This window comes from Colobus angolensis, unplaced genomic scaffold, assembly GCF_000951035.1.
Source record: "Colobus angolensis palliatus isolate OR3802 unplaced genomic scaffold, Cang.pa_1.0 Scaffold85, whole genome shotgun sequence".
NCBI classification, from domain to species: Eukaryota; Metazoa; Chordata; class Mammalia; order Primates; family Cercopithecidae; genus Colobus; species Colobus angolensis.
Window position 1 is genome coordinate 6,659,309 of NW_012122376.1, and position 26,823 is coordinate 6,686,131.

Consider the following 26,823-nt stretch of genomic DNA (forward strand, 5'->3'; position numbering starts at 1 on the left):
AGATCGCAACATTGCACTCCACCCTCAGCGACAAGAGCGCAACTCCATTTCAAAAAAAATAAAGAAATAGAATATGACAGATAGATAGATAGATAGATAGATAGATAGATAGATAGATAGATAGAGTGAGCGAGCATGGAGTACTACTCAGCCATAAAAAGGAATAAAATAATGGCATTTGCAGCAATGTGGATGGAATTGGAGGCCATTATTCTACGTGAAGTAACTCAGAAATGAAAAACCAAACGTTGTATGTTCTCATTCATAAGTGGGCGTTAAGCTATGCAGACGCAAAGGCATAAGAATTATATAATGGACTTTGGGGTCTTGGGGGAAAGGGTGGGAGGGAGGTGAGGGATATAAGACTACACATTGGGTACAGTGTACACTCCTTAGGTGGCAGGCGCACCAAAATCTCAGAAATCACCACTAAAGAACTTATGCATGTAACCAAACACCACCTGTTCCCCAAAAACCTATTGAAATATATATATATATATAAAGAAATGTGCGTTCTAGAAAGCATATTTTAAATAATTCTTTTTTAAAAACATATTATTATTATTCTGTTTGAGACAGAATCTTCTCACTCTCCCACACAGGCTGGAGTGCAGCGGTGCAATTTGGGCTCACTGCAACTTCCGCCTCCCAGGTTTAACCGATTCTCCTTTCTCAGCCTCCCAAATAGCTGGGATTACAGGCACCTGACACCACGTCCAGCTAATTTTTGTATTTTTAGTAGAGACGGGGTTTCACCATATTGGCCAGGCTGGTCTCAAACTCCTGACCTCAAGTGATCCACCCGCCTCAGCCTCCCAAAGTGCTGGGATTAGAAGTGTGACCTCAAGTGATCCACCCACCTCGGCTTCCCAAAGTGCTGGGATTAGAGGCGTGAGCCACCACACCCAGCCTGTAGATAATTCTGAAGGAGATGATTTTCAGACCACACTTGGAGAAACTGAATCTGAAGTTTTATGGCCAGCATTGTTTGCTTTCAAAACTGCTGTTCTTCCTCTTTGTTTCCTTACTTTTGTTTAAATAATTGGATTAGGCATGGTCCTGTTACACACCCTTGGCCAATGAAACAGAAGAGAAAATCAGCTGGGCCTTCTGGAGACAGTTTCCTCACTCTTTGGAAGAGACACAAGACAGCATAGCTCCTGACCATCAGGGGTCTTCCCGCCTCTTGACATTGTCATGCGAGAGCACAGTGCCTGGAGCTGCTGCAGCCAGTTTGAAACAATGAGGGGAACATCTGGCCACACTGAATGTGGATAGAGAGGAAGATGAAAAGGGCCTGGGTCCTCAGTGATGTCACTGAACTAATGCATTACTCAACCTCGGAACTTCCTGCTGGTGCAATGATAAACCTATGATTGTTGAAGTTTTCTTGTACTGGGTAGTCTGTTACTTGTAGCCAACAGCATCTTCAAAGAGCTGTCAACTGTGGTGTTGAGAAGTGCTCATATGGTAGATACTAAACCTAAGGCTTCAGAAAGCAATGAAAGACCACAAAGCACATTATCATTTGCCAAAGGAGTTTTGTGGAATACAAAAGGCAAATCAGTGCCTAGGAAGTAACTGTGGCCCTGTCCACCAAGCAATGCTTTGCTATGCATTTGCAGCTTCCTTTAAAATTCTGTTGTAGCAACAATATTTTGCTTTCCCTGAGAAGTGGAAAGCCACATAAAAATGAGAAGCCAGGCTAGAAACCTGTGCTCAATTTGCCTGACACAGAAATAACCATTAATGGATCAAATACTCACCAGCATCTGCAGTCACCCTCTGAGTGCCCATGTGGAACTGAAAAAATATGAAATCAGCCCAAATGCCCATCAATCAATAAGTGGATAAACATGTTTAGGACAGGGGCCGGGCACGGTGGCTCACACCTGTAATCCCAGCACTTTGGGAAGCCGAGGTGGGTGGATCACTTGAGGTCAGAAGTTCGAGACCAGCCTGGCCAACATGGCAAAACCCCATCTCTACTAAAAATACAAAAATTAGCCAGGCATGGTAGTGGGCACCTATAATCCCAGCCACTGGGGAGGCTGAGGCAGGAGAATAGCTTGAACCCGAGAGGCGGAGGCTGCAGTGAGCTGAAATCGCACCACTGTACTCCAGCCTGGGCAACAAGAGCGAGACTCCATCTCAAAAAAAAAAAAAATATATATATATATATGTATGTATACACACACACACACATAAAATGTTTAAGATAGGCAAGGCGTGGTGGCTCACACCTATAATTCCAGCACTTTGGGAGGCTGAGGCGGGCAGATCACCTGAGATGAAGAGTTTGAGACCAACCTGGCCAACATGGTGAAACCCCGTCTCTACTAAAAATATAAAAAAATTACCCAGGCATGGTGGTGGACACCTGTAATCCCAGCTACTTGGGAGGCTGAGGCAGGAGAATCTCTCGAACCTGGGAAGCAGAGGTTGCAGTGAGCTGAGATTGTACCATTGCATTCCAGCCTGGGTGAAAAGAGCAAGACCCCATCACAAAAAAAAAAAAAAAAAAAAAAAGTGTTTAAGACAGGACGCTGCCTGGAAAGACAGGCACATGCTGGAGGGGCAAGAAGTAGTAATATGGAACCAAAACAGCAGCAGACACCAGGTACAGTCAGAGTTCAGAGCAGGAAGAACCTGAGGCTATGGCATGTACATTAGGGAAGGTAACTTCAGGAGACTGAAGGAAACCTCCATTCCATCTAATGGCTCACTTGCGCCCTACTGGATCAAAGGCCTCTCCCTGATCACTTCCCCCTCCATCCCAGACTGCCGATGCCCAATTTCATCCATGTGGAAATCCTGGGAAATGAGACCAGGGACTGGAAGCATCCAAGGCTGGCTGGGTAACTGACAGGGAATATGTGATGCGGAAGGTCAGAGGTTAAACCCTCCCCAGACACAGAGCATACTAGTTCCTTGCTGGGAGCTGAGAGTCTAAATCAAAGTTCATACAACTGATTTGTTGATGGGCACCCAAATAGAAGCTTAGGAATGCTGGGGCCCTGAATGACAGCACATTGTCTTCACAGAATCCTAGAGCATCCTGTTAGGGGCCCCCATGCATGCCAGACAGCATAAACTTCCCTAGACTAAAGCAGTTTCAATTAGTTATTCAAAATCACTTTTCAAGTGCTACTACATCCTGGCCCTGTGCAAAGCACTAGGGTTAAAAAGTGAGATGCAACATGGTTCCTATGATTACGTCTGTCACCAGATAACGACGGCTACCACATGACAGAGATAGGAAAGGAATATTTTAACCAGCGTTGGAAGAGGTATGGGGAGATTTTCCAGAAGAGGGAATAGTTAAGCTGAGTTTTAGAGGATAAGTCAGTGTTACCATATTAGGATTTCTCAGATTAGAGTATTTCAATAGTTATGCATTTAAATATTAGGAAAAAGATACCATGAGCACACCAACCCGTAACTTCACAGACATTGACTAGTAATACAACAAAATAAAAAATGAAAGCTGAGCCTGGTGGCTCATGCCTGTAATCCCAGCACTTTGGGAGGCCAAGGTGGGAGGATCACTTGGAATCAGGAGTTTGAGACCAGCCTGGCCAACATGGTGAAACACTGTCTCTACTAAAGATACAAAAAAAATTAGCTGGGTGTGGCAGCAAGCTCCTGTAATCCCAGCTACTCAGGAGGCTGAGGCAGAAGAATCGCTTGAACCTGGGAGGCAGAGGTTGCAATGAGACAAGAAGGCACCACTGCACTCCAGCCTGGGTGACAGAGCAAGACTTCGTCTCAAAAGAAAAGAAAATCATAAAATAAAATAAGAATGAAGCCATTTTTAATAAGTAGATATAAAGATAGTAAATAGATAATAACACAAGTAGTGTACAGAGATGGTAAATGTCATGAAGGTGGCCCATGAATGATTGACACTGGTGAAACACTGAGCTGAAAAAATAAGAGGACATGGACCAGGAGAAGAGAAGTAGAATATTCTAGGTAGTAAGAACTGAATCTCTTCACTTCTTCAATTGCATCTCCAATGCCTTCTAATAAGGAAGTATATGATTAAGTCATTCATCAAGTATTTATTAAGACCTACATTTGGCCAGGTGCAGTGGCTCACGCCTGTAATCCCAGCACTTTGGGAGGCCAAGGCAGGCGAATCATGAAGTCAGGAGATCGAGACAATCCTGGCTAACATGGTGAAACCCCATCTCTACTAAAAATACAAAAAAATTAGCCGGGCATGGTGGCGGGCGCCTGTAGTCCCAGCTACTCGGGAGGCTGAGGCAGAAGAATGGCGTGAACCCAGGAGGTGGAGCTTGCAGTGAGCCAAGGTCGCACCACTGCAATTCAGCCTGGGCAACAGAGCAAGACTCCGTCTCAAAAATAATAATAATAAATAAAATAAAATAAAAATAAAAAAGACCTACATTGTGTTCGGTACTTCTAGGAGCTGTAGAAACGGCAGTGAAGAGGCAACATCCTTGCCTTCATAGACAATGCCTTCTAGATAAGGACAAAAGGCCGCATTCATTAAATACCAAATAGAGGCAAAGTCACTTAGGGCCATGGGCTGTTTTAATCTTATAATGCCTGTGTACTGCCTCTTGAAACAGGGCATGGTCTCCTTGAGGTCAGGAAACAAGCCTTCCTGCAGTGCTCACCAGGCAGCTGGTAGGCTGGGCCTCCGCTAGGTTGACCCCAGTCCAGTGCCCATCGTCCTCCATCCTTCCTCTCTCCTGCAAGACAAGTCTCCCGCCTCTAGGACCAGCCTCCCTCAGCTCTACAGCTCAGGACCACCTTGCCCCATGACGCTCTTCTTCTCCCACAGGACAGCATCTCAGGGCTTCACTCAAACACCAAGAATTCAAACTGAAAGGGTATGTGGAGCCTAGAAGATGACCCCATTACCTGCCAGCTTTGAAGAGGGGCAAAATACCATCCACATGCCAACTTGTACTGTGCCTTCCCCACTTAATAACTGGAAAAAGAACACCAAAAAGGTAATTTAAAAGCTTTTCTAAAATAACCACAATAATATTAGACACCATTTGTGAGCACTGGTCACAAAGATGGCCCTCTGCTAAGTGGCTCCCATCTCTTCTTTGCCTTAATTCTCTTAATGAGCCTATGCAGCAGGTACTGCTGTTGTCCTTAGTTGGCAATGGAGGAAGCAGGCTTCGAGTGGTGAACTCACCCAGAGGCCACACTGAGCAGTGCCACAGTTCATACACAGGCTCTGCATGGTGCAGAACTCAAACTCCTCACCAGTCTACAGTGACCAAGGCTGAACCGTGGGTTATTTCTTATATACTTTAGACATGTCAGGAGGGGAGTATGCCATGAGGAACCCAGCCATATCATAGGAATTCAGCCCTCACACTCATAATATAAAATCCATTTCACTGGTGAACTCCGAGGAACTTTCTTTCTTTCTTTTTTTGTTTTTTTCTAGAAGGAATACTGCTTTGTTCTTCTGAGCTAAGTCCTCACATTCCATGATGGGCTGTACAAGCAGCAAGATACATTCCTGAACTGCAACCCAGCAAAACTTGGTTACAGAGCAAGGAGACGTATTTGTAGAAGGGATTCAAGCCTTCTAAAAATTCAGCCATTACCTCCACCCATACTAAGATGAAATGTCAGTCTGAACCCAAAATATACACAAGGAAATGTGTGGGGGCAGCTCTGCACATGGCTCTCAGCCTCAGCCAGAATTTCTAGACGTGGCCTCAGCATTTTCCTCAAGGGCACACAAAGCCCAGTTCACACAAGCCAGGTCTGCACTGCTTGGACAGACGTGTGTTCCATGAGCCAAAGTGCTGACCTCTGGTCTCACAGTCCAAATGTACCTGACCAGGCTCCCCCAGGAGCCAGTGTGCTCCTGCACTTGAACTTGGCCTAGTCCCAATTTAAAATAAGCCTTTGACTAAATAGGAGGCAACACCTTCCCTGCTGTACCTTCTCTGGCAGGAAAAACAACTTTCTCTAGGAGACAGTCAGATATCCACGTGACATCAGGGTAAAGTTGAAAAATAAAATATTGGGTAGATCAGCCGCAGTAGTGCGAGGGTCTGGCGGGGCCAGGAGTGAGGCGCGTTACAGGGTTCAGTTCAGCCTATGCAGTGGGCGTGATGATGTAGATGTCTTATGCTGCAACAGACAAAGAAGCATCTGAGAGCTGAGTTGGTTTGATTTTCTTCTGTGTGCCTTAGGCCAGCTGTTCCGTATTGTGTAGAAATACCTGGCGAGCTTTGAAAATGTACTACCCCCAGGCTACACCCGCATATCCGCTAAACCAGAAACTCTGGGGGTGGCATCCAGGCATCAACATTGTTTTTAAGCTCCATGGGAGTTTTCAGTGTGCAGCCAATGTTGGGAAGAGGGCCCTAGACCCCTTGCTACTCAAAGGGTGGCCCATACACTCAACAGCACTGCCCAAACTCTGACAGGTGAAGAGTCGTGCAGTACCTTGTAGTAGACAATACTGTCTAGGTTTGCGTAAGCACACTTTACGATGTTCACACAATGATGAAATCGCCCAACAATGCATTTCTCAGAGCAGCTCCCCATCATTAAGCAATGCATGACTGTAAAGATTCCAACTCAGCAGGCCTCGGGTAGTACCTGAGACCCTGCCTTTGTCGTCTTTTTTTTTTTCTCTTTTTTTTTTTTTAAATAAAAGGATGGGGTTGGCCGGGCACAGTGGCTCATGCCTGTAATCCCAGCACTTTGGGAGGCTGAGGCAGGCAGATCACAAGGTCAGGAGATCAAGGCCATCCTGGCTAATATGGTGAGACTCCATCTCTATTAAAAATACAAAAAAAAAAAAAAATAGCTGGGCATGGTGGCAGGCGCCTATAGTCCCAGGTGTTCAGAGGCTGAGGCAGGAGAATGGCGTGAACCCAGGAGGCAGAGCTTCCAGTGACCCGAGATCATGCCACTGCACTCTAGCCTGGGCGACAGAGCAAGATTCTGTCTCAAAAAAAAGGATAGGGTTTTGCCATATTGCCCAGGCTGGTCTTGAACTCCCGAACTCAAGTGATCCTCCAGCCTTGGCCTCCCAAAGTACTGGATTACAGGTGTGAGCCACCCTGCCCAGCTAAACACAACCATTCCATAAACATTTGTTGAGGAGTTACTATGTGCAGCCCACTGTGCTAAGGACTGGGGACCAGGCACAGTCCCTGCCATTGTGGGGGACTCTCTCCAATACTGAGAGATGGTTCTTGGGTGATAGATGTGCCAGCTCTGGTCAAGCATTTCCAGTGCACTATTTCACTGAATCCTCATGAGGTAAGTACTAATTTTATACTCATTTTGCAGGTGAGGAAACTGAGACCTCATGAGACTAAGTAATATGACGAATGTCGTACAGTGAATAAGCAGCAGATTTGAACCAGATCTGTCCAGCTCAAAACACCCAATCTCCTCTACAAATGACAAAATCTGATTCACCAAACTGTAATACACTTGCCCCTGTCTTAAAATTACTGTCAAGGTACAGAAAGGAACCTCGCTACTCTGGTGGGAGATGGGGGTACTCCTGGGTGGAAGGGTTGGGAAGGCTTCACAGAACTATGTTTGTCTGAGCCTCTACTGTCTCTTGAACCAGAATGTGGTCCCATCATGGGCTACAGGTAAAGGAAGGGGCAAGGCAGGCAGAGGGGTCACCCAGAGACATAGGCACATGGGTCTGGCCAAAAGCTCTCAGCCACACTGGAGTTCCTGCCTCTTATGTCTTTACAGTCTGGGCCTGCTTCTGCACTCATACCTTTCTCCACATTTTTATACCAAACGAAAAGGGGTTAAGAAGAGAAGCCCTAGCTGGGCGCTGTGGCTCATGCCTGTAATCCCAGCACTTTGGGAGGCCAAGGCGGGCAGGTCACTTCAGGTCAGGAATTCGAAACCAGCCTGGCCCACATGGTGAAACCCTGTCTCTACTAAAAATGCAAAACAGTTAGTTGGGCGTGTTGGTGCGTGCCTATAATCCCAGCCACTTGGGAGGGTGAGGCAGGAGAGCTGCTTGAACTGAGGAGGTGGAGGTTGCAGTGAACCAAGATCGGGCCACTGCACTCCAGCCTGGCCAACACAGCAAGATTCCATCTCAAAAAAAAAAAAAGAAGAGAAGACACAAAATGGCCTTGGTTAGACCTTAGAGCCAGTGGCTTTTCAGGACCTTTCCTTCTCAGAAAGGAACAAGAGAGTTTCTTTTCTTTTTCTTTTTTTTTTTTTTTTTTTGAAACAGAGTCTTGCTCTGACGCCCAGGCTGGAGTGCAATGGCTTAATTTCAGCTCACTGCAACCTCCGCCCTCCCAGGCTCAAGTGATTCTCCTGTCTCAGCCTCCCAAGTAGCAGGCGCTACAGGCACAAGCCACCACGCCCGGCTAATTTTTGTATTTTTAGTAGAGACGGAGTTTCACCATGTTGGCCAGGCTGGTCTTAAACTCCTGACCTCACGTGATTCACCTGCCTTGACCTCTCAAGGTGCTGGGATTACAGGTATGAGCCACTGTGCCCAGCCCCAAAGAGTTTCTGAAAGCAAAAATGTCACCCCAGGAGGGGCAATTTTCTACATTCCATTTTTACAGAATCTTCTCCATTGAAGATAAAATATGAACTAAATGAGAGGTATACACAATGCTTCAATGGGACCCTGGTGGTTCCTAACACATAAGCTTCCCATCTTCATGAAAAAAAAACAAAACTAAACCCTGCAGTGAGCATTAAGTGAATTTTATCTCCCACAAATTTATAGCCTACTTGTAAAGAAACAGAGTTAAGCTGAATTAAGCTGCAGCCTCTGTGCTGTGTGGCCCTGGCTTTCCTTTGCTTGGCTGATAGCATTTGCAGGAGGGTTGCCGAAAAACCACCAGGAAAATCTAGTTGGGCCAGTGCTTGCAGCTTCCTTAATTCACCACAATTTGGGAAGTATGTGGATGCTGCTGGGGAGGACAGACTCAGCTTAGAGTTCAAAAGGAGAACGTTCTGCTGAAACTGGAGTTTTATCTCCTACCGGCTGAGTGTGTCGGAAGGAGACAATGAATGACTATGAATGCCCAAGCCAGGCATGAGGTGATACCTCATCTCAAAGGTGAGCTTCCCTGCTACCCAGCCTCGGATGCCAGAGGAGCATCCTTCCTAGGTGGCCTGGAAAGGCAGTCTGGTCTGGGGTTGAGACCTAAGTCCAGGCTCAGCACTCCCACTCTTCCCCGAATTCTCAGTCTGCCAATTCTGGCCATGTATATGTTTCAATACCAGCTGCCTGGTCACTTGCCAGGAAGGGTCTACTCCTCCAGCTATTATGCTATGGCGTCTGGCAGGCAGGGCCAGATGACTTTTCACCCTGTCCTTTCCTCTAGGAGGTTTGGAATGGGCTCACAGCTCAAAATGTCATGCCAAAATAGTTGAGGCGGTTTGTCCCATGAGATGTGCTCAGCACGGCTGTGCTCACCACACAGGCGCGCTCCCACCCACTAATGTTAGCTTGCAGCCTCTCTGCAGCCGCTCTTGGCAAGAGGTTAACCCCAAAGCCCTAGTTTCCACAAGGAAGGGAATGCATTCCCCATGGGTGCCAGATGGTTCCACTTTGCATCCTATACAATATTGCAACATGGAGAGCCACCCCCATTGGGAGGCTGAGGCTACAGAACGGGAAGAAGCATTAGAGGGTAGTGGTACATTCCAATGAATCCAGGCCAGATGTACGTGAACTCTGTGAACCCATGTGTAAAAACACAGGTACTTACCATTAATCTACCTTAATAATAGTCTTATAATCATTTAAATGATGATAGCAATAAAAAACAGTAATCTCTGATACCTCAGTGCTTACTGCTTGCCAGGCGGGCACTTTGCTAAGCTTTTCACACATGTTATTTTTATGTAACTCTCTGTGGTGGACCCTAGCATTATACACATCTTTCAGGCGAGAAACTGAGGCTTAGGGTGGCTAAGGAACTTGCTGGAGGGTAAAGAGTCTAATAGCAGAGCCGGAAGTTAGATGCAGCTGCCTGCCTCCAAAGTGCTGTCTGACCTTGTTTTCTAGGACAGGAACCCTCAGACTCACCTGATAGCTCGTTGTGTTGAATTATGCAGCAAAAACGTATGCAGTGCCGAGGGTGCCTCATGCAAGGTATCAGGTGCTGGGTAACCAAGAGCCATGCCCTGCAAATCTAACATTCTCCAAGAAACAAGATCATAGCTTATTCTCTTAGCCAGAGGCCAAGACCAACTCTCTATCAAAATGGCCACAAACACATATGTAAGCAAACATTTCTAGAAAGACAGCCTAGGATCAGATGTCCAACTTCCGATCCTACAAGGTACAAAGTGAGCAGACAGGAGCCCGTGAACGGCCGACTCCTCAGGTGTGTGCTGGGCCCCGGGCTGGTAGTCAACAAACCACATCTGTGGCTCACTTGCCCCACATCAACCTACCTACCTACCCACCTAACCATTTACCCCAAACCTCTTTCTAGCGGAGGAGCCTGTACCCAGCATGTCCTCAAAGCTCATCTCAGCTCTTCCCTCGTGGGAGAGCCCTCGGCTTCTCCTTCTAAGTACCTGCCTGGGTGCGCATTTGCTGGGTGGCTGCTGAGCTGGCTGTGGGGATGGAGTTGCCCAGAAGACCCCCTGCAGCTCAGGGACCTTGTCCACAAAGTCTCCACTGCAAGCTGACTTTGTGTAGGGTGTGCCGTGTCTCATCTCATCTTCTCCCCACTGAAACCCTCCTTTACCCCCAGGAGACATTGTCAGCCCCATTTACCTGCAAAGAAGGTGAGGCTTGGGGCAGTCCTAATAGCACCCAGCATCACTCTTGAGTGGGAGCCGGGATTTAAACTCCGGCCGCCTACCAACCCCAGCCTCCAGCTTGATCTCATCCTAAGCCTCATTTCTCCTCCCTCCTACTCCCGGGGCCCTCTCCCTCCCCTGGGGCAGCTTCAGAGGTCCACTCTTCTCCCACCAAGTGTACTCCTGGCCTGAGAACTGAATGCTGACCGAAATCCACTGTGCATCGGGGTCCTCACTAGGCCCACCCTGCCCACTCTCAAGACATAGACTCCCTTCCCCTGAGTTTCTTCTTCTTTCTTCCTTTCTCCTCCTCCTCCTCCTATTCTTCTTCTTTTTCTTCTTCTTCCTCCTTTTCTTTGAGACAGTACCTCACTCTGTCACCCAGGCTGCACCCAGGAGTACAGTGGTGTGATCTTGGCTCACTGCAGCCTCGACCTCCTGGGCTCAAGCGATCCTCCCACTTCAGCCTCCCGAATAGCTGGGACCACAGGCATGCGCCACCACATCAGGCTAATTTCTACTTTTATTTTTATTTTTGTAGAGATGGAGTCTCACTGTGTTGCTCAAGCTGGTCTCTAACTCCTGAGCTCAAGCAATCCTCCCACCTCAGCCTCTCAAAGTGCCAAGATTATAGGTGGGAGTCACCACGCCCAGCAACCGGGAAAGTTTTTATTCCTAAACACCCTTGGCCAGGCTTGCAAAAGGGCATTAAGAGCATCTGTAACTAGACCTGTTCCAGTGCCTTCCCTGAAAAAAGAAACACTTTCACAGTCTACATCTGAGTCATCAGGCTGCTAAAATATTCAACACTGGACAACTTAACAGGCATTAAGAAAGTAGAGAAGAAAGAAAGGGCTGAGACGCTGTAAGCTGGGGCCTGTTCTGCATCCTGCCAGGTTTTCGGGACAAGAACAGTGCAGAGACATCAGTGGAAAAACCATATGTCTGCCCATTTGGGCTCCCTCCCAGTCTGGTGAGGGGCACTCTTTTTTTTTTTTTTTTTTTTTTGATACAGACTTTCATTCTGTCACCCAGGCTGGAGTGCAATGGCGCGATCTCGGCTCACTGCAACCTCTGCCTCCTGGGTTCCAGTGATTCTCCTGCCTCAGCCTCCTGTGTAGCTGGGATTACAGGCATACAACACCATGCCCAGCTAATTTTGTATTTTTAGTAGAGACAGGGTTTTACCATGTTGGTCAGGCTGATCTTGAACTCCTGACCTCAGATGATCCACCAGCCTCAGCCTCCCAAAGTGCTGGGATTACAGGCGTAAGCCACCATGCCCGGCCAGTGAGGGGCACTCTTGTAGGTGTGGCCACTGGGTGGTTTGTGGGCAGGGAGGGTTTACCACAAGTGCTGCTGTCAGGAGCCAGTTCATTGGGCCATCCAGGGCTTCTTACAATGCCAGCTCAGATATGGGTCTGCAGGCCTGGACGTGCGGTCACATAGGTGAAGCCAAGCCCCCAGGTGCGATGCGAGACCTCCTTAGGTGCAGGAAGGACACCTCCTGCTGATCCGCATTACTGGGCAGATGTGCCATGAACACACCTCAGCCCGCACTCCAGAGACACAACCACTTGGTCTCCCCACTTACAGAGCCAGCCAGCGAGGGGAAGGGGGCCTAATACTCACCGAGCACCACTAAGTGCCTGAGAAACATCCAGGGCTTCACATACACAGCCTCACCAAACCCACTGACCCACTGGCTCTGATGGCGAGGATTAGCCTCTGATGTAATGCAAAGAAACACTGGCTTCCAGTTGGGTTGTCCTGTGTGGAAGCCATAGCCCCATGTGGGTATTTCACTACAAATTTTAATTAGTTGAAATTAAGCAAAATTAACAATTTGGTTCCTTAGTGGCACCAGCCTCATTTCAAGTGCTCGCTGGCAGCCTGTGGCCAGCAGCGACCATATTGGAGAATGGAGACACAGGACATTCGTATCACTAAGAAGTTTCAGTAGACAGCGTTGCCGCAGGGAACAGGGCGCCTCCCCAGGATACCACCTGGCTAGTAAGAGAATGATCAGCGTTCTGAATGTAGATCTGATGTCTGAAAAGCCTTGAGGTTCTAGTCCTAGTTCCAACTCTTAATAGCTTTTTGACCTTGACCCAGCCATATCCCCACTGGGAGCCTCCATTTCCTCATCTGGAAAAGGGGTACACAAACAGCACCCACCTACAGGTTGAAGTGAGAAAGAACCATGCTGCTGCGGTGTGGACGTGCATTGGCCCAGAGGGAGAAATAAATGATAGGAACTTACACAGAGCACTTATGGCAGGCGCTCTCAATAAAGTGGCTCATTTAATTCTAACAGCACTGTAAAGAGGTACTATGTCACCCCATTTTACAGGTGAGTCAAATGCCTTGTGAGGCGATGCCCCCAGGATCACAGAGCTAGAACTTGAGCCCTGTCCACCCTGAGGCCTGTGCTTGTCGCACCCTAGACCTCAGAATCATATGGTCTTTTCTCAAAAACCTGGAAGTAGAATTGGGGTGGCCGGCGTTGGTGAAAGGAGGAGCCTCATCCCCCTCCTGAGGAGGGTCCCCAGTTCAGCACAGGCATCTGGGGGGGAACCTGCCATCAGGGGCCAGAACTCAGGTCTAGCTCTGCAGCTAGTTAGCCCCCTAGCTCTATCCCCATTCCGAGTCTCAGTTTCCTCCTTCATAAAGCGGGGAGGGGGCGCTCAATAAGAATGCCCCCACATTTCCTTCCAGCTCTCACCAGCTAGAGTGTAAAATATTCATTTCTCAAACATTGCTGCTGAAACAAAACCCAAACCCAGGTCAAACACAGTGGCTTCTACCGGTGGCCGTAATGACAGGTTCCCAGAAAGGAGCAGGTCAGCTTAGAGACATTCAATTTGGGAAATCACCACCTTGACCTGAATGAAACTGGCCCTTGACTTTGAAGTGGTAGTGAGCTGCTCTTCCATGCTATGGGCTCAAGTGCAGCGTGAACAGGGGACAAGGGGGCAGACAGGCTTCCAGGCTCGGGAGAGCCAGAAGCCAAGGTGGTGGTGTGCCTGTCCCAGCCACCTGGAGACAGAGAATCCAGCCCCTGCCTCCAAGGAGGCTGCCGCCCTTTGTGCAGGTGCTTCATGAACCCACTTTCTAAAGAGATTTGGAGGGTTGGACATGGTGACTCATGCCTATAATAATCCCAGTGCTTTAGGAGGCCAATGTGGGAGGATTGTTTGAGGCTGGGAGTTCGGGACCAGCCTGGACAACATAGTGAGATGCCATCTCTACAAAAAATTTAAAAATTAACTAGGTGTAGTGGCACGCACCTGCAATCTCAGCTACTTGGGAGGCACGGAGGCTGGAGAGTTGCTTGACCTCAGGAATTGGAGGTTAGAAAGAGCTATAATCTCACTAAGGCACTCCATCTTAGGAGACAGAACAAGACCTTATCTCTAAAAATAAATAAATAAAGATACTTGAAGCTTTTCCAAGTGACAGATTCACCTCTCAGGAAATTCATTTTACTTATGAAACACAGATGCTTCGGAACATAAAGGCTGCATTTTCAAAGGCTCCTTGACTTTTGTATGTGATTGTTTATAGTGACCGAAGCTATTGATAAGACAACAATTTGTAGAGGCTTTAGTTTCCTAAGTACATTTGAATCTGTGGTCTCATTTCACATAATGAGCTCCTTGTGGGCAAAGCAGGGTTCGTGGAGCCCCCGACTTGACAGACAGATATAGCCTCAGAGACGTGGAAGGGCTGGAGACAGACACTCATCCAGTTCCTGCGCTGACAGATTCCTGCAGGGTCTGTTATCATTTCATTTGGAGATCTTGGGCATTGCCTCCTTTCGCTTAATTTCCAGGATGCTTTTGAAGAAATACATTTCAAATTACAAGAGTAATTACCGTTGCAATCATACACTTACCATATACCAGGCATTATCCTAGGGGCTTTGGAAACATTCCAATTTTATCCTAACCCCAATCCTAAAAGAGAGATGTTATCTTCCCATTTTATAGAGAGAGAAACTGAGGATGGAAAAGTTAAGCAGCTTATCCAAGGTAGTGAAGCCAATAAGAGGCCAATGAGATGTGAATGCATGTGTCTAACTTAACTGTCTCCCATTTGAGAAGAGTATTGCTGTGACATTACCAAGTGTCGATTTCCTATGTCATATAAAATTGGGGGTGAGGTCTGTCGTCCTGGCTTTGTCTGCTAAGAGAACTATGCTTGAATGTTGTTTTCTCTTTTCCTTAATGTATACAGTTGTGGCCACCCTGTAAAAACTTATTCTTAAACTTGAAAACATGGTGTCACAGCTGGTAATTTTAGAAGGGAGTGGAGAGAGAAGGAAGAAACAGAGACCAAGCGGGAAGAAGGCGTGGGAGGAAGAGAGAGCAGCGGCTCCAGTGAGGCTTTCAGGTCCAGCCAGGGCTTCCTTGACGGGAGGCCAGCTGTCCTCTCTGTCCTCCCTCCCTCTACTTTTCAATCCAATTGCCCTTCCACATTCAGCCTAGGTTTACACAAAGACCCTAAGCATCTGGGAACAATTTAATTCTCTTAAAATCCACTAATACTTGAAAATACCTTTCCAACCATTTCCCTAAATGGAAAAAGAGAGAGAGAGAGACACTCCTTTTAAACACATATTCAGCAATGACAAGCTTGGTGATATCCAAGATTAATCCAGAACTACATGTCTGAACATTAGTGCTATATAACCAAAATGCCAAATTCTAGACTTCCCACTAACAGGGAAGATAGTTGTATATGTACATAGGTGAAATTGATTCAAGCACCTTCTGCAGAACAACCTGAAACTAACATGAGGCTGTCTCTGAGTCCCAGGCTCTTCCACAGGGAGGATCATACAACGTATAGAAATGCACAGCCAGTCTCTGTACGTTCCATTCTGTACATTTCTACACACTGTGAGTGCCTGCTTCTCAGAGTGAGAAGAGTGCCTGCTTCTCAGAGTGTGGGACACACAGACCCCCATGGGTGTGAAGTATGGCTGGAGGTAGGCAAAGCCACAGGATATCCATGCCACATCCATTAGCAATGCCAATTTGACTTCATAAGATGGATAATAAAGCACTAAACAAATGTATGCTATCTTCCTGGACATGTGTATGAGATTGGGTTATCAAACTAGCCTGTCACCAAAATAGAAAAACATACATTTCTTAGATATTGAATCTGATATGTGGTATCAGCCCTATTCAAATAGGTAGAATCTTCAAAATTCAATCCACAGAAGCATATCACCTGATAACTAGCAAGATAATAGAAAACCTGGTTTTGCTTTGCTTTGTTCTTCTGGAGGTAACTTGAAACAGTATTTTGATGGTGAAATACAATATAATATGGTACACAAAGATACTCAGAGTGTTACAATGAAACACAATCTCAAAATTTTAACTTGTAGCAGATCACTCCGGGCTGTGCAGTAGGGGGTATGAAAGAATTCACTCTCCTCAGCTATTGGAATATTTTAGCAGAGAAAGAATTCAACACTGGGAAAGAAAGACAGTCAGGTTAAAGTTTCAACCTCAGGAGAACAGACTGAGATCCAGAACCATCTCCACACTGAAGTGAGATATAATCATGCAGGTCACTGCACCAGAAATGACCATCACAAAACAACAGGGAATCTAACACCCACTGGGCACCAGAACGGGCATGCTCTGGCACTTGAATCAAGGATCTCATTTAACCCTCATGGCAATTCTTCGAGGCAGGTACAACTGTTGTCATCCCCATTCTACAGACGAACAAACTGAGGTTAAGTATGTAATTAGTAAGGAGCAGAGCTGGGGTGTGAATTCAGAGACCTGTCCCTGAAATTCATCGCCACCACAGCTCCTGGCAGTGTCCACCGAAGTCTGGCCACCCAGCCTCCCCCAGACCGCTGCTGACTGTCACCATCAAAGACAACACCTGCCCCTCCCAGGAAGTACAGCCCCTGGCCTGGCAGGACTTCCTCCGACACCTGTCCAGGTCCACGGACACGGCTTCCTCATGGTGGATGGGTTCACAAGCACGAAGTTCAGAGCCTCCGCCTGGAGGAGGAAGCTCTCCCAGGAAAGAAGCATTCCCAACCTGGCAGGCTGGATGAGAGAGTCCAATCTGAATTTTTTCCAAAAACTCTCAACCAATGTTAGGAAGCCTTTTCCCCAAGAGCCCAAAGTACAGGGAAGGGCAATTTTTTACAACCCCATTTCCTTCAAAGACCAAGGAAAAGCAGCTTCTGGAGGCAAATGATCCAAATAGAATGTGAGCCAGGTATTCAAAAGCCACATATGACATTTTTTAGATTTTGGGAGCCACATTAAAAAAAAACAGAAAAAAAGAAATAAGTGAAGTTAACTTTAGCCCAATAGATCCAAAATATTATTGTTTTGCATATAATTAACATATTCAAAATGACTAGTGATGTATTTTCTTTTTTTCGTCCTAATTTTCAACATTGGGTGTGTATTTTACACTTACAGCACATCTCCATCCACACGTAGCCAGGAGCTGCTATACTAGACCGAGCAGCTCTAGAGAGTACAAAAGTCTCAGCAGGAACAAAGTGAAATGGAACACCATCAGAACCTAAATTTCCACCGCTGTTAACACCATAATCAGTCATGCAACTTCAGCCATGAAGATCTGTTTCTAGGCTGGGTATGGTGGCTCACGCCTGTAATCACAGCACTCTGGGAGGCGGAGGCAGGAAGATTGCTTGAGCCCAGAGTTCAAGACTAGGCTGAGCACCATGGTGAAACTCCATCTCTACAAAAAATTAAAAATAAGCTGAGCATGGTGGCACACACCTGTAGTCCCAGCTACTAGGGAGGCTGAAGTGGGAGGATCCTGGGGTGGTCGAGGCTGCATTGAGCAGAGATTGTGCCACTGCACTCCAGCCTGTGTGACAGAGTGAGACCTTGTCTCAAAATAAATAAATACGTGAATAAATAAATAATTTTTTAAGGATTTGTTTTTAAAGAGTTTTGACAGCACTAAAAACATTAAAGAGTGTTTTGATGGAACTAAAAATCTGCTAAAATGAAAATATACTAAAATACGAAATAATAATTGGTAGGTATTCTGGTTGTGAATTTTTCTCCATCTACTTTTCGTTTTTTTTTGAGACGGAGTCTCGCTCTGTCACCCAGGCTGGAGTGCAGTGGTGCGATCTTGGCTCACTGCAAGCCCCGCCTCCCGGGTTCACGCCATTCTCCTGCCTCAGCCTCCTGAGTAGCTGGGACTACAGGTGCCTGCCACCACACTCAGCTAATGTAGAGACGGGGTTTCACCGTGTTAGCCAGGATGGTCTCAATCTCCTGACCTCATGATCCGCCCACCTTGGCCTCCCAAAGTGCTGGGATTACAGGCGTGAGCCACTTTGCCTGGCCCTTCTCTATCTACTTTTCTATACCTCACAAGTATTCTGGAAAAATATGATAATTTATACTACTACTTTATAAATTTTAATTGTACAATTTAAAGTAATTAAAACAATGAGTACAATATTTATTGTACTGCTATATGTCTGGCCCTGCGTTCTCCAAGAAGGTGCTAACATGTCTAAGAACTCTGAAAAAGAAGGCCCTGATATGGTCATTTTTGGGGTGGGGAAGACTTTTCCAAGCTGGACAGATTTTTCTCCTGCCCCTGAACTGGGAATATAAAAAATGCATAACAGCAAAGGCTGCAGGAAATTGTACCCTAAGTCAGTAGCAGAAAAGGGTGTCAAATGCAGATTGAACTGGCATCTGTTTGGCCAGCACACGCCCACATCCACATTGGCCCAGAGCTATGGGAGTCACTACTGACAGGCAGCAGAGGCAGCTGGGTGTCAGTGGAAGTGTTCAGACTCGAAAAACAGGTGATCGTGCATTCTTTCCGAATGTGCAAAATATGAATCAGATCATTTATAAAATGCCTGCAGCTGTTTGGTAGGGTACACAGGTACTAATTTAAAGTCTGATTCCACCCTACTCATACACACAAGTGTATATGCATGTGTATGTCTGTGCACACACAGCACCAGAACAGCCAAAGGCCTAGGGAGGCGGAAAGCTTGTTCACTGGGTGTCTGTGTACGTGCACAATATCTCCATCTCCCCAAAAGGATGAAACTTTGAGCAGCAGTTTCTGCACAACACTAGGTGGCATTTCACGTAGAAAAGAACAGGGAGGCACACTGCAAGTGCGAAGGTCACTTGTTCATGGTTACATTTACACTCCCTGAATCTGGAGATCTCCTGGAGTGTGACTGCTGTTGGTGAGCCATTCCTGCTTCACAGACGAAATCAGCATTGAACCCATTTGCATCAAGACGTAATGAACTAGATGAGCGGGTGCCCAGAGATGATGCAGCCGGTGTGGGGCTGGGGTATGATATCTAGGGGCTGTAGGGTTTCTTTCTGTGGGGATGAAAATAACCTGAAATTGATTGTAGCCACGGTTACACACTGTGAATATACTATGAGCCATTGAATTGTATGAGTGAATTATATGGTATATTAATTGCATCTCAATAAAGATTTTTTGCTATTTTGAGACAGGGTCTCTGTCACCCAGAGTGGAGTGTGCAGTGGCACAAACACGGGTCACTGCACCCTCACCTTCTGTGCTCAAATGATCAATCCTCCCAACTCAGCCTCCCAAGTAACTGGGACTATAGGCATATGCCACTGTGCCTGGCTAATCTTTGTATTTTTTCTAGAGATGAGGTTTCACCAAATTGCCCAGGTTGGTCTCAAACTCCTGGGCTCAAGTGATCTTCCTGCCTTGGCCTCCCAAAGTGTTGATATTACAGGCGTGAGCCACTGTGCCCAGACTGACTTTTTAAATTTAAGGTAATAAATTAAACTCAAGTATGAAAGCAACTCATTCAATCCCTTTTCCAACAACGGAGCTTTTAGTCATCCCAGGTACTGCTGTACCTGTACATAAAATGGGAATGGCCATTTGCTTCTTTCTTATGTAAGAACTCATGCTGTATAAGGACTACTCTCCTTTACAAATCATCCAGTGTGTCTATATCTAAGGAAACCACCATGGCCTTCCAAAGACCAATATCTTTCACTGACCTTTCTGTTCCTTCTGCACCTCTGGTCTCATCTGAAGTAACTTTATCCATGACTCTTGGAGCATCCTTCTTAGGAACCGAAAGTAAGATGGATGGGCCAGGCCTGGGGCTCTCTCTGGGATAATGAAAGAAAGCAATTGATAGGATGTTGTAAATAGCAGGGCATTTCTCCCCATATCCTACTGAAAAAGCAGATTTCCCAATTACAGTTTTAAGTGGCTACTACAAAAAAAAATCCCTAGGATAAAGGGCCCCCTGCCTAAATAAATCCAGATTCAAAAGCAGATGTATCTGGACTCCAGAAAAACATATGACTGACTATAACCTATCACCTAATAGTGCACAGCCAGTCAGTAAACAGTTGACACTTTTCCAGTGGTTTAAGTTAGATGAATTAAGGAACACAAGAAAAGGAACATAGTCAACGACTCCCAGCCTCCAACCATGGTTCTCACATTTTTCAGAGCTTCAGGACATCCAGAGGGGGTAAGCAGGTTCATTTAGCAATTAGATATGGAAAACTCAGCTTTTAGAAAACAACTCGCCTATGCGACTGACTCCTAAACATCAGGCTGGGAATCACCTTTGAAACTGACCACACATTCCCATGGGAATTTTCTCATTTAAGTACCTGTCAGCATGGAGCTCTTCTGGAGCCAAATGTTGTAGCTTTGGGTCACGAGTTTCATCAGGTTCTGGAGGTGAGGAGACGCACACCTTCCCGTCCCCAGCTGGAACGGGGCACTCAGGCCCTGGCTGCCCCTCAGTCTGCTGGGGCCTGGCGGGGTTGTCCCCATGAAGGGCAGCTGTACCCTCCATCCCCTGAGCCTTGTCGGAGCAGGCTGGGTCCTGACAGCTTCCTGGCAGTGCCAAGTCATCAGCCACAATGGAGAACGCCCTCGTAGTACCTGCTTCAGGCAGGTCACCAGACGCACATGCCTGTGTCTCAGCTGTGCTCAGGGTGATGTCACCCTCTGCTTCCCGAGCAGCGCCTGCCACCTTGCCAGGCTCCAGGGGAGTGTCTGCCACTTCTCCAGTTGGTGGTGCAGGGATGCTCTGGTTGCCCAGGGCATTTTGCGTTTCCAAAATGCCAGCAGTGACTCCGGGCCTCCTTTCACCCCCAAGCGTGTCAAGGGTCCTGGGCTCACTGTTGGCCTCAGGCATAGTCAAAACCTCCCCCTGGGGAGAAGGGGCTTCCAGGGCACAGGTGGACCTTGGCACATGTCCTGGAACCCCTGTGTGAGCAAAGTCCCCAGGACCATCTTCTCCGTGTGGACTGTCGCAGGCAGATGTTTCCTGGTGCTGCTTTCCAGAAAGAATTCTGTCTTGGGCCACGGCCTCTTCTCCATGGCTATGGGGAGCCACCTGGAAGGCAGCGGCTCTCTCCATAGGGAGCTCCTGAGTAGCCGCTGGTGAAGGAAGACCTGAAGCTAATTCCTGCCTGCTCCTCTCCGGCTGTGAGTGAGTCTGGCCTTCCAGGCCTGGCCAGGCTGCCCCAGGTCCCTCTGGCTTCTCATCTTCCCTCAGTGTGGGTGGGACACCTGCCATCTCCTTCCCCACACCGGCACCTGGCAAGTTCTGCTCCCAGGTCAGCCCTGCCGGACCCAGAAGCTTGTCTGAAGCTGGATCCTGCAGAGCCTGACGGGAAATCTCAGCCTCTCCAGCCAACTCTTGCTTCTTCTCCACCTGGAGTCGAGCAGGAGGTGCAGGGAGAGGGGTGACATCCACTCCTGGAGGCCCATCTAGAAGCTTCTCTGGGCCCAATGGCCTGGTGAGGTCTTTACCCACTGCACTCATCCCAGCTCCTGCCTTTTCTCCAGGTTTGGTCACGGCTCCGAGTACAGGCTTCTCGAAGATCTTGGCGATGTGTTCCCTGAAGTCTGGGAAGCCAGCGAGGGTGGCAATTTGCTCGGAGCTTGTGTCCACACCACCTGATGTGCCCTGCCTTGGGTCCTGGGAGGGCTCTCCCATCCTCTCCATGCTGCCCTCTGTCTCTCCTGCTGCATCACCTGCCATGCCCTCCTCACTGGCCTTGGCACCTGCACCCAGAGCTGTTGCTGCTTTCTCTTCCCCTGTTGCCTGCTTGCCCTTGGCCGGAAGTGGCATCCGGTCCAGGCATGGCATGGAGTCCACAGGTCCCTCAGTGGTTCTGGCTTTGGGGCTGCCACTGCTGGCTTGCACTGCAGAGATTTCCCCACCTTCACCTCCTGGTTGCAAGAGGGGGGCGAGGGAGCCAGCAGACAGTTTCAAGGAGACAGCATTTTCCAAGGCAAGCGGGGGCTCCCCTATAGGACAGGGGCTTTCGCCAGGAGCTCTGGGGCCCGCAGAGGAAACAGCTTTCACTCCACTGTCTTCTGCTCCTTTCTGGGCAGCACTATCGATGTGCAGGTAAGGGGTGTCCGGAGCAGCCACTTCTGGTGGCCCAGACAGCAGGAGCTCCTTTGGGTCTGGGGCAGCCTGGTGTGTAGAAATATCCATGGTGCTCCTGGGAATCTCATCCAGCTCTCTGGCTAGCAGCAAGGCATCCTGGCAGCTGGCCGTGGGCTGCTCAGCTTGGCAGGGCTCACGGAGGGCAGAGGTAGCAGTTTCCTCCCCGGAGGTAAGGTAGTGCCCAGTCTGAAGGAAGCCACCTCTCAAAGTAGCTTCTCCGGGTTTCTCTGGAGCCTGCTGCTTTCCTGAGTCTCCTGCATCAGCGCTGCCACCAGTCTCAGCAGTCCCCGCTTCACCACCTTGCTCCCCAGCTGATGGGAAACTTGCAAGAAGCTCTGGGGCCTCTGCCTCCGAAGCGGTCGGGCACTCCGTTTTCTGCTGCGGGGCCGGCACTGGTTGCTGCCTGTCTTCCTGGGTTTCATCACATCCCTCTGTCTCTGGGGCATCGTGGGTGGGTGTGACTCCAGGGCTGGCGGGCACCAGGGCTGGCAGGCAGGGAACTGCATCCAGGAGAGCTACTGAGTCAGGCTGACAAGGTGGGGCCTCCCCTGTGTTTCCACTTGCCACCTCCCTCTGACTCAAGCCCCAGAGTGAGGAACAACCATCAGCTGCTTCAGAAGCTCCTGCATCCCTTTGACATGCTTCTTCATGCTGGCGGCCTTCTTCCATGGCATCAGTCAATGCCTGTTGAGACTTGTTTGGCCCCTGCCCAGTGCAACAAGTTTCCTTTCTGCTCAAGTTCCCTGCAAGAGAAAAGTCTTTTAAGACATCTGCTGCTGGAGGCGAGACTCTTGAGGACTGACCATCACCACATGCTCCCTCTGGCCGCTTCTCCCCTAGTGCAGGCAACTTCTGTCTCATTGGTGCTGACAATTCTGAATCTTCTGTTGGAGAACTCTCCCAAAGCGTGTCAGTGGGGGATGAAGTTGGAGTATCAGACAGGGTGCCTTTGGGGAGTTCACTTTGAAGTTCCGATCCCAAAGCCTGCTCCTGTCCTCCATGAGTGGGCAAGTTCATATCTTCCTGAGGTTCCACAGGTACGTGGATTTGGGAAGAATCTGCTCCCTGGTCCTTAAAACCTGGATGGCTTGGAGAAGTCTCCTTCCCATTTTCAGGTGGCTGGGCCTGCTCCTTGAGCACGTCAGAGATTGATGCCTCTGGGTCTGCCTGGGATGGCTGGAGATGCTTCTCAGAAGATAGTAGGGGCCATTCAGATGCAGCTCCTCTTATCCAGCCTTCCCCATGGCAGGACGGGATTCCCTGCTGATCTTGGTCCAGGATGAGTGCCGTGAGCCCCAAGTCTGCTGCCAAGTTCTCCCCCTTGGGCGGATGTGGAACCCCAGCATGAAATTCCTGTTTCGATGCATCACACCCCGGCCCACGGGGTTGATCTGGGGATGTCAGCAAGCCCTCCCCATCACAGCTGCCCATCTTCCTTATTTCTAATGTGCTCTCACCTTCCTGGGCTTTGGGTGCAACCTCTGCAACAGGAGTTGGCAGAAAATCGGATTTTTCTGGTTCTAAAGTCAGGAAAGGCTCCATTCTTCCCAATCCTTCCCTGTTCTGAAGGGTGGCAGGACATTTGGGCTGTAATCCTGACCCCTCCCAGATGGCTCCTTCAGGAACAGTGGGCTCACCAGCTCCATCTGGCACAGGGGGCAGAACAGGGTCCTCCTCACCCAGCTTGTGTGGTAGGCCAGATGCATCGGCCTCTGCTGTCTGGGAGTGGGGCCCATCTGTGTGCCCAGCACCCCCCTTTCTGGGTGTCTGTGCTGAGTGTGAGCTGGGATGGTCTCTGCTCTCTGCATCACTGCTTGGCTTTGAAAGCTCATCTTTGCCTACTTCCAGATCACACTTGCTGCTGAAAGCCTCAGAGTCCTCTCCTTGCAGGTTCCCTGGGTCTCCACCATCAGGTGGCTCTGGGGCTTCCTCCTTTCCTCCAGGGCCGTCACCAGGTGATCTGCTTCCTTCTTTAGCCACGGCTGGGTTTGTGGCATCTTCATGGGCTTTGGCTCCATCCATTGGCCCCAGTGGGCCTCTGGCACTTTCACTTGGTGCATTGGGAAGAGGAGGGGGTGGTACTCCTTGTTGGACCGCATGGCTTTGCTCCATGTTCAAGTGCGCTCCCCTTTCCTGGGGTGATGGGGCAGGAACCTCTCCAGGGCTCCCTTCTGGATGCTCTCCCTTGCTTCCAAGATCTGATGCTTGCCTCTCCAGTCCCACCAACCCTGCATCCACCACCTCTTTGGCTGCATCTGTAGAAACTGGCATCCCGGCCCTGGAAACTGATTCCCTGGACAATGATCCGGGTCCTTCTATGGCAATAGGAATCTGAGCAGCCGGGAGTGAAGCTAGGCTTGAAGCTGGATGTGCTTCCTCAATCAGAGTGAGCAGGGAGGGTTCAGGGCTCACAAGCAAACCCCCTTCAGGTCGGCCACCTGCTGCCACACAGACAACTTGACTGGACTCGGTTCCTTGCATCCCTATCTGTGGGTGACCCTGAACATCACTGGTATCCAAAGCCTCTTTCCCAGAGCCCCCAGCCCCTGGCACCAGGGCAGGGCTTGGCGAGCCCCGGGGCAACTCTGTGTGTGGCAGATGTGCTCCCACTGGCTGCTGGCAGCTCTCCTGGGAAGCGGCATTCACTTCTGCTTCTGGGACAGCCCCCGAATTGCTCCTAGGGAGATGGCAGGCCCTGAGGAATTCCAAGTCATCTGTTAAATACTGAGGTGGCACCTCCCCTTGGCCTGTTACTCTGTCTGAGGCTCTTGGGGCTGGATCTTGTGGGATCAGGGCCTCAGGTTTTAGGGGGGACTTCTCCAAGACAGTTGAGCTTTCTGTGCCCAGCTGGGCTGCAGCAGGGGCCTCAGGGGCCACTTGCACAGTAGCCACCCCCTGCCTGGACTCTGTGGGCAGAAAGCCACCTGCAGCCTCTTTCCCCTGGGACTCTAAACCACCAGGCTGGTCCCCCTCTCCAAACAGCGGTGCCTTCACTGGCTCTGTGAGGGGTACTGGTGACATTCCAGGTGACTGGTCAGTGCCACTGGAGAAGGAGAAGGAGGATTTCTGTCCCTCTTCCTTCGGTTCTCTCTCTCTTCCAGCACTGGGGATGGCAGCAACCTCTTGGTCTTGAGTAGAGCTGTCCCTCTCAGCGGGAAATGCTGCCGCGACATCCCCTGGGGCATTTGGGGCAGATTCCCTCCTGGGGGACTGAGTCTGAGGACCATCTTCAGGTGTCGCTGCTGGACTTGCCAAGCAACCTTCTGGGGGACACTCGGCAAAGGGCATGGAGGACGAGGGGTGCTCTCGCTCCTGGGGCGGTGGTGGGCTGGGCAGTAAAGAACCTTCTGGCCCCCTGGCTCTCTGTGGGTCCTTCCTTGGCTCAGTCACCTCTGGGGACACAAGGCATGGATCCAGGCTGGCAGAACTCTCAGAAGCAGTGCAGAAGCCTCCAAGCCCAACGCTGCCAACCCTGAAAACATTTAATGTTTCATTGGTTATCATGGATGCCAAGGACAGAGCCACATTGCAGGCAGGTCACCCCCCACCATCCCCACAAAAGGCCACCAAGTGCCCAGACCACAGACACAGCATCCTCATGCAGCTCATTCCTCTCTGTGAGAGCCCCCTGTACCCCTCCCACAACCATTATGCATGCCCTTGTTTCCCCCAAAAACCACTGCAGGGCATCTCAAACACAGTGTGGACCTTCCATGCTGGTCAGCAGTGAATACAGAAATGTGGCAACTCATTTATAATAGTCTAAAATGAGGGAAACCCAAAAAGGTTTTGTTTGTTTGTTTAAGACAGGGTCTTGCTCTGTCACCCAGGCTGAGGTACAGCAGCACAATGACAGCTCACTGCAGCTTCAGCCTCCTCGGCTCAAGCAATCCTTCCACCTCAACCTCCCAAGTAGCTGGGACCACAGGTTTGCACCACCACGCCCAGCTAATTTTTAAATTTTTTGTAGAGATTGGTTCTCACTATGTTGCCCAGGCTGGTCTCAAACTCAAGCAATCTTCCCACCTCAGCCTTCCAAAGTGCAGGGATTATGGTCGTGAGCCACCATGCTGACAACCCAGAAAGTTGTTAATAAGAGTAAATCATCATAGGGATTTGAACCAGTCCTGTGAAGATTATAGGCCGGTCCCCAGCACCCCTGGGGATCCTTAGATGTTCAGGAAAAAGCACAAGTTAGCAAAGCCAGGCTTTGAAATAAAGAGCGATTCCTGGTAATAGTTAACTTGATTCTTCACATTTAACAGGTGGGACAGTGACAGGCATAACCCCAAAATCATTTATATTTGGCTCTGGAATTTCTGCACATGACCTATGTGTAACTCTTGGGAGCTGAATCACCTTCATACCCATGTTTGTCTTAACTTGAACACATTTATCTGGGTAATGTGTGGGGAAAAAAATGAAACTCAGGGAACTTGGGGGAACTTGACTCCAAATTTTGGACTTGCTACACATAACTAACTATCCAGTTATTATAAAATGGCTTATTACATGCTATATTTGAACTATATTTGGACTATGTTGCTCAATTCTACACA

General features: G+C 48.8%; 1 protein-coding gene across 2 annotated transcripts in view; it reads right to left on the minus strand.

The window, feature by feature from the left end:
• TACC2 (transforming, acidic coiled-coil containing protein 2) overlaps positions 1-26,823 on the minus strand; it is a 278,122-nt gene that overhangs the window by 156,519 nt on the left and 94,780 nt on the right. Inside the window, exons 4-5 of one of the 2 annotated variants that reach the window (XM_011930240.1) lie at positions 20,466-25,736; positions 19,836-19,949 (exon numbers count right to left, since the gene is read on the minus strand). The exons of the other annotated variant lie outside the window; for it this stretch is intronic. Of the exons in view, the coding sequence (XP_011785630.1) occupies positions 19,836-19,949; positions 20,466-25,736 (5,385 nt within the window). The remainder of the gene's footprint in view (positions 1-19,835; positions 19,950-20,465; positions 25,737-26,823) is intronic. 2 annotated transcript variants of the gene reach the window in all.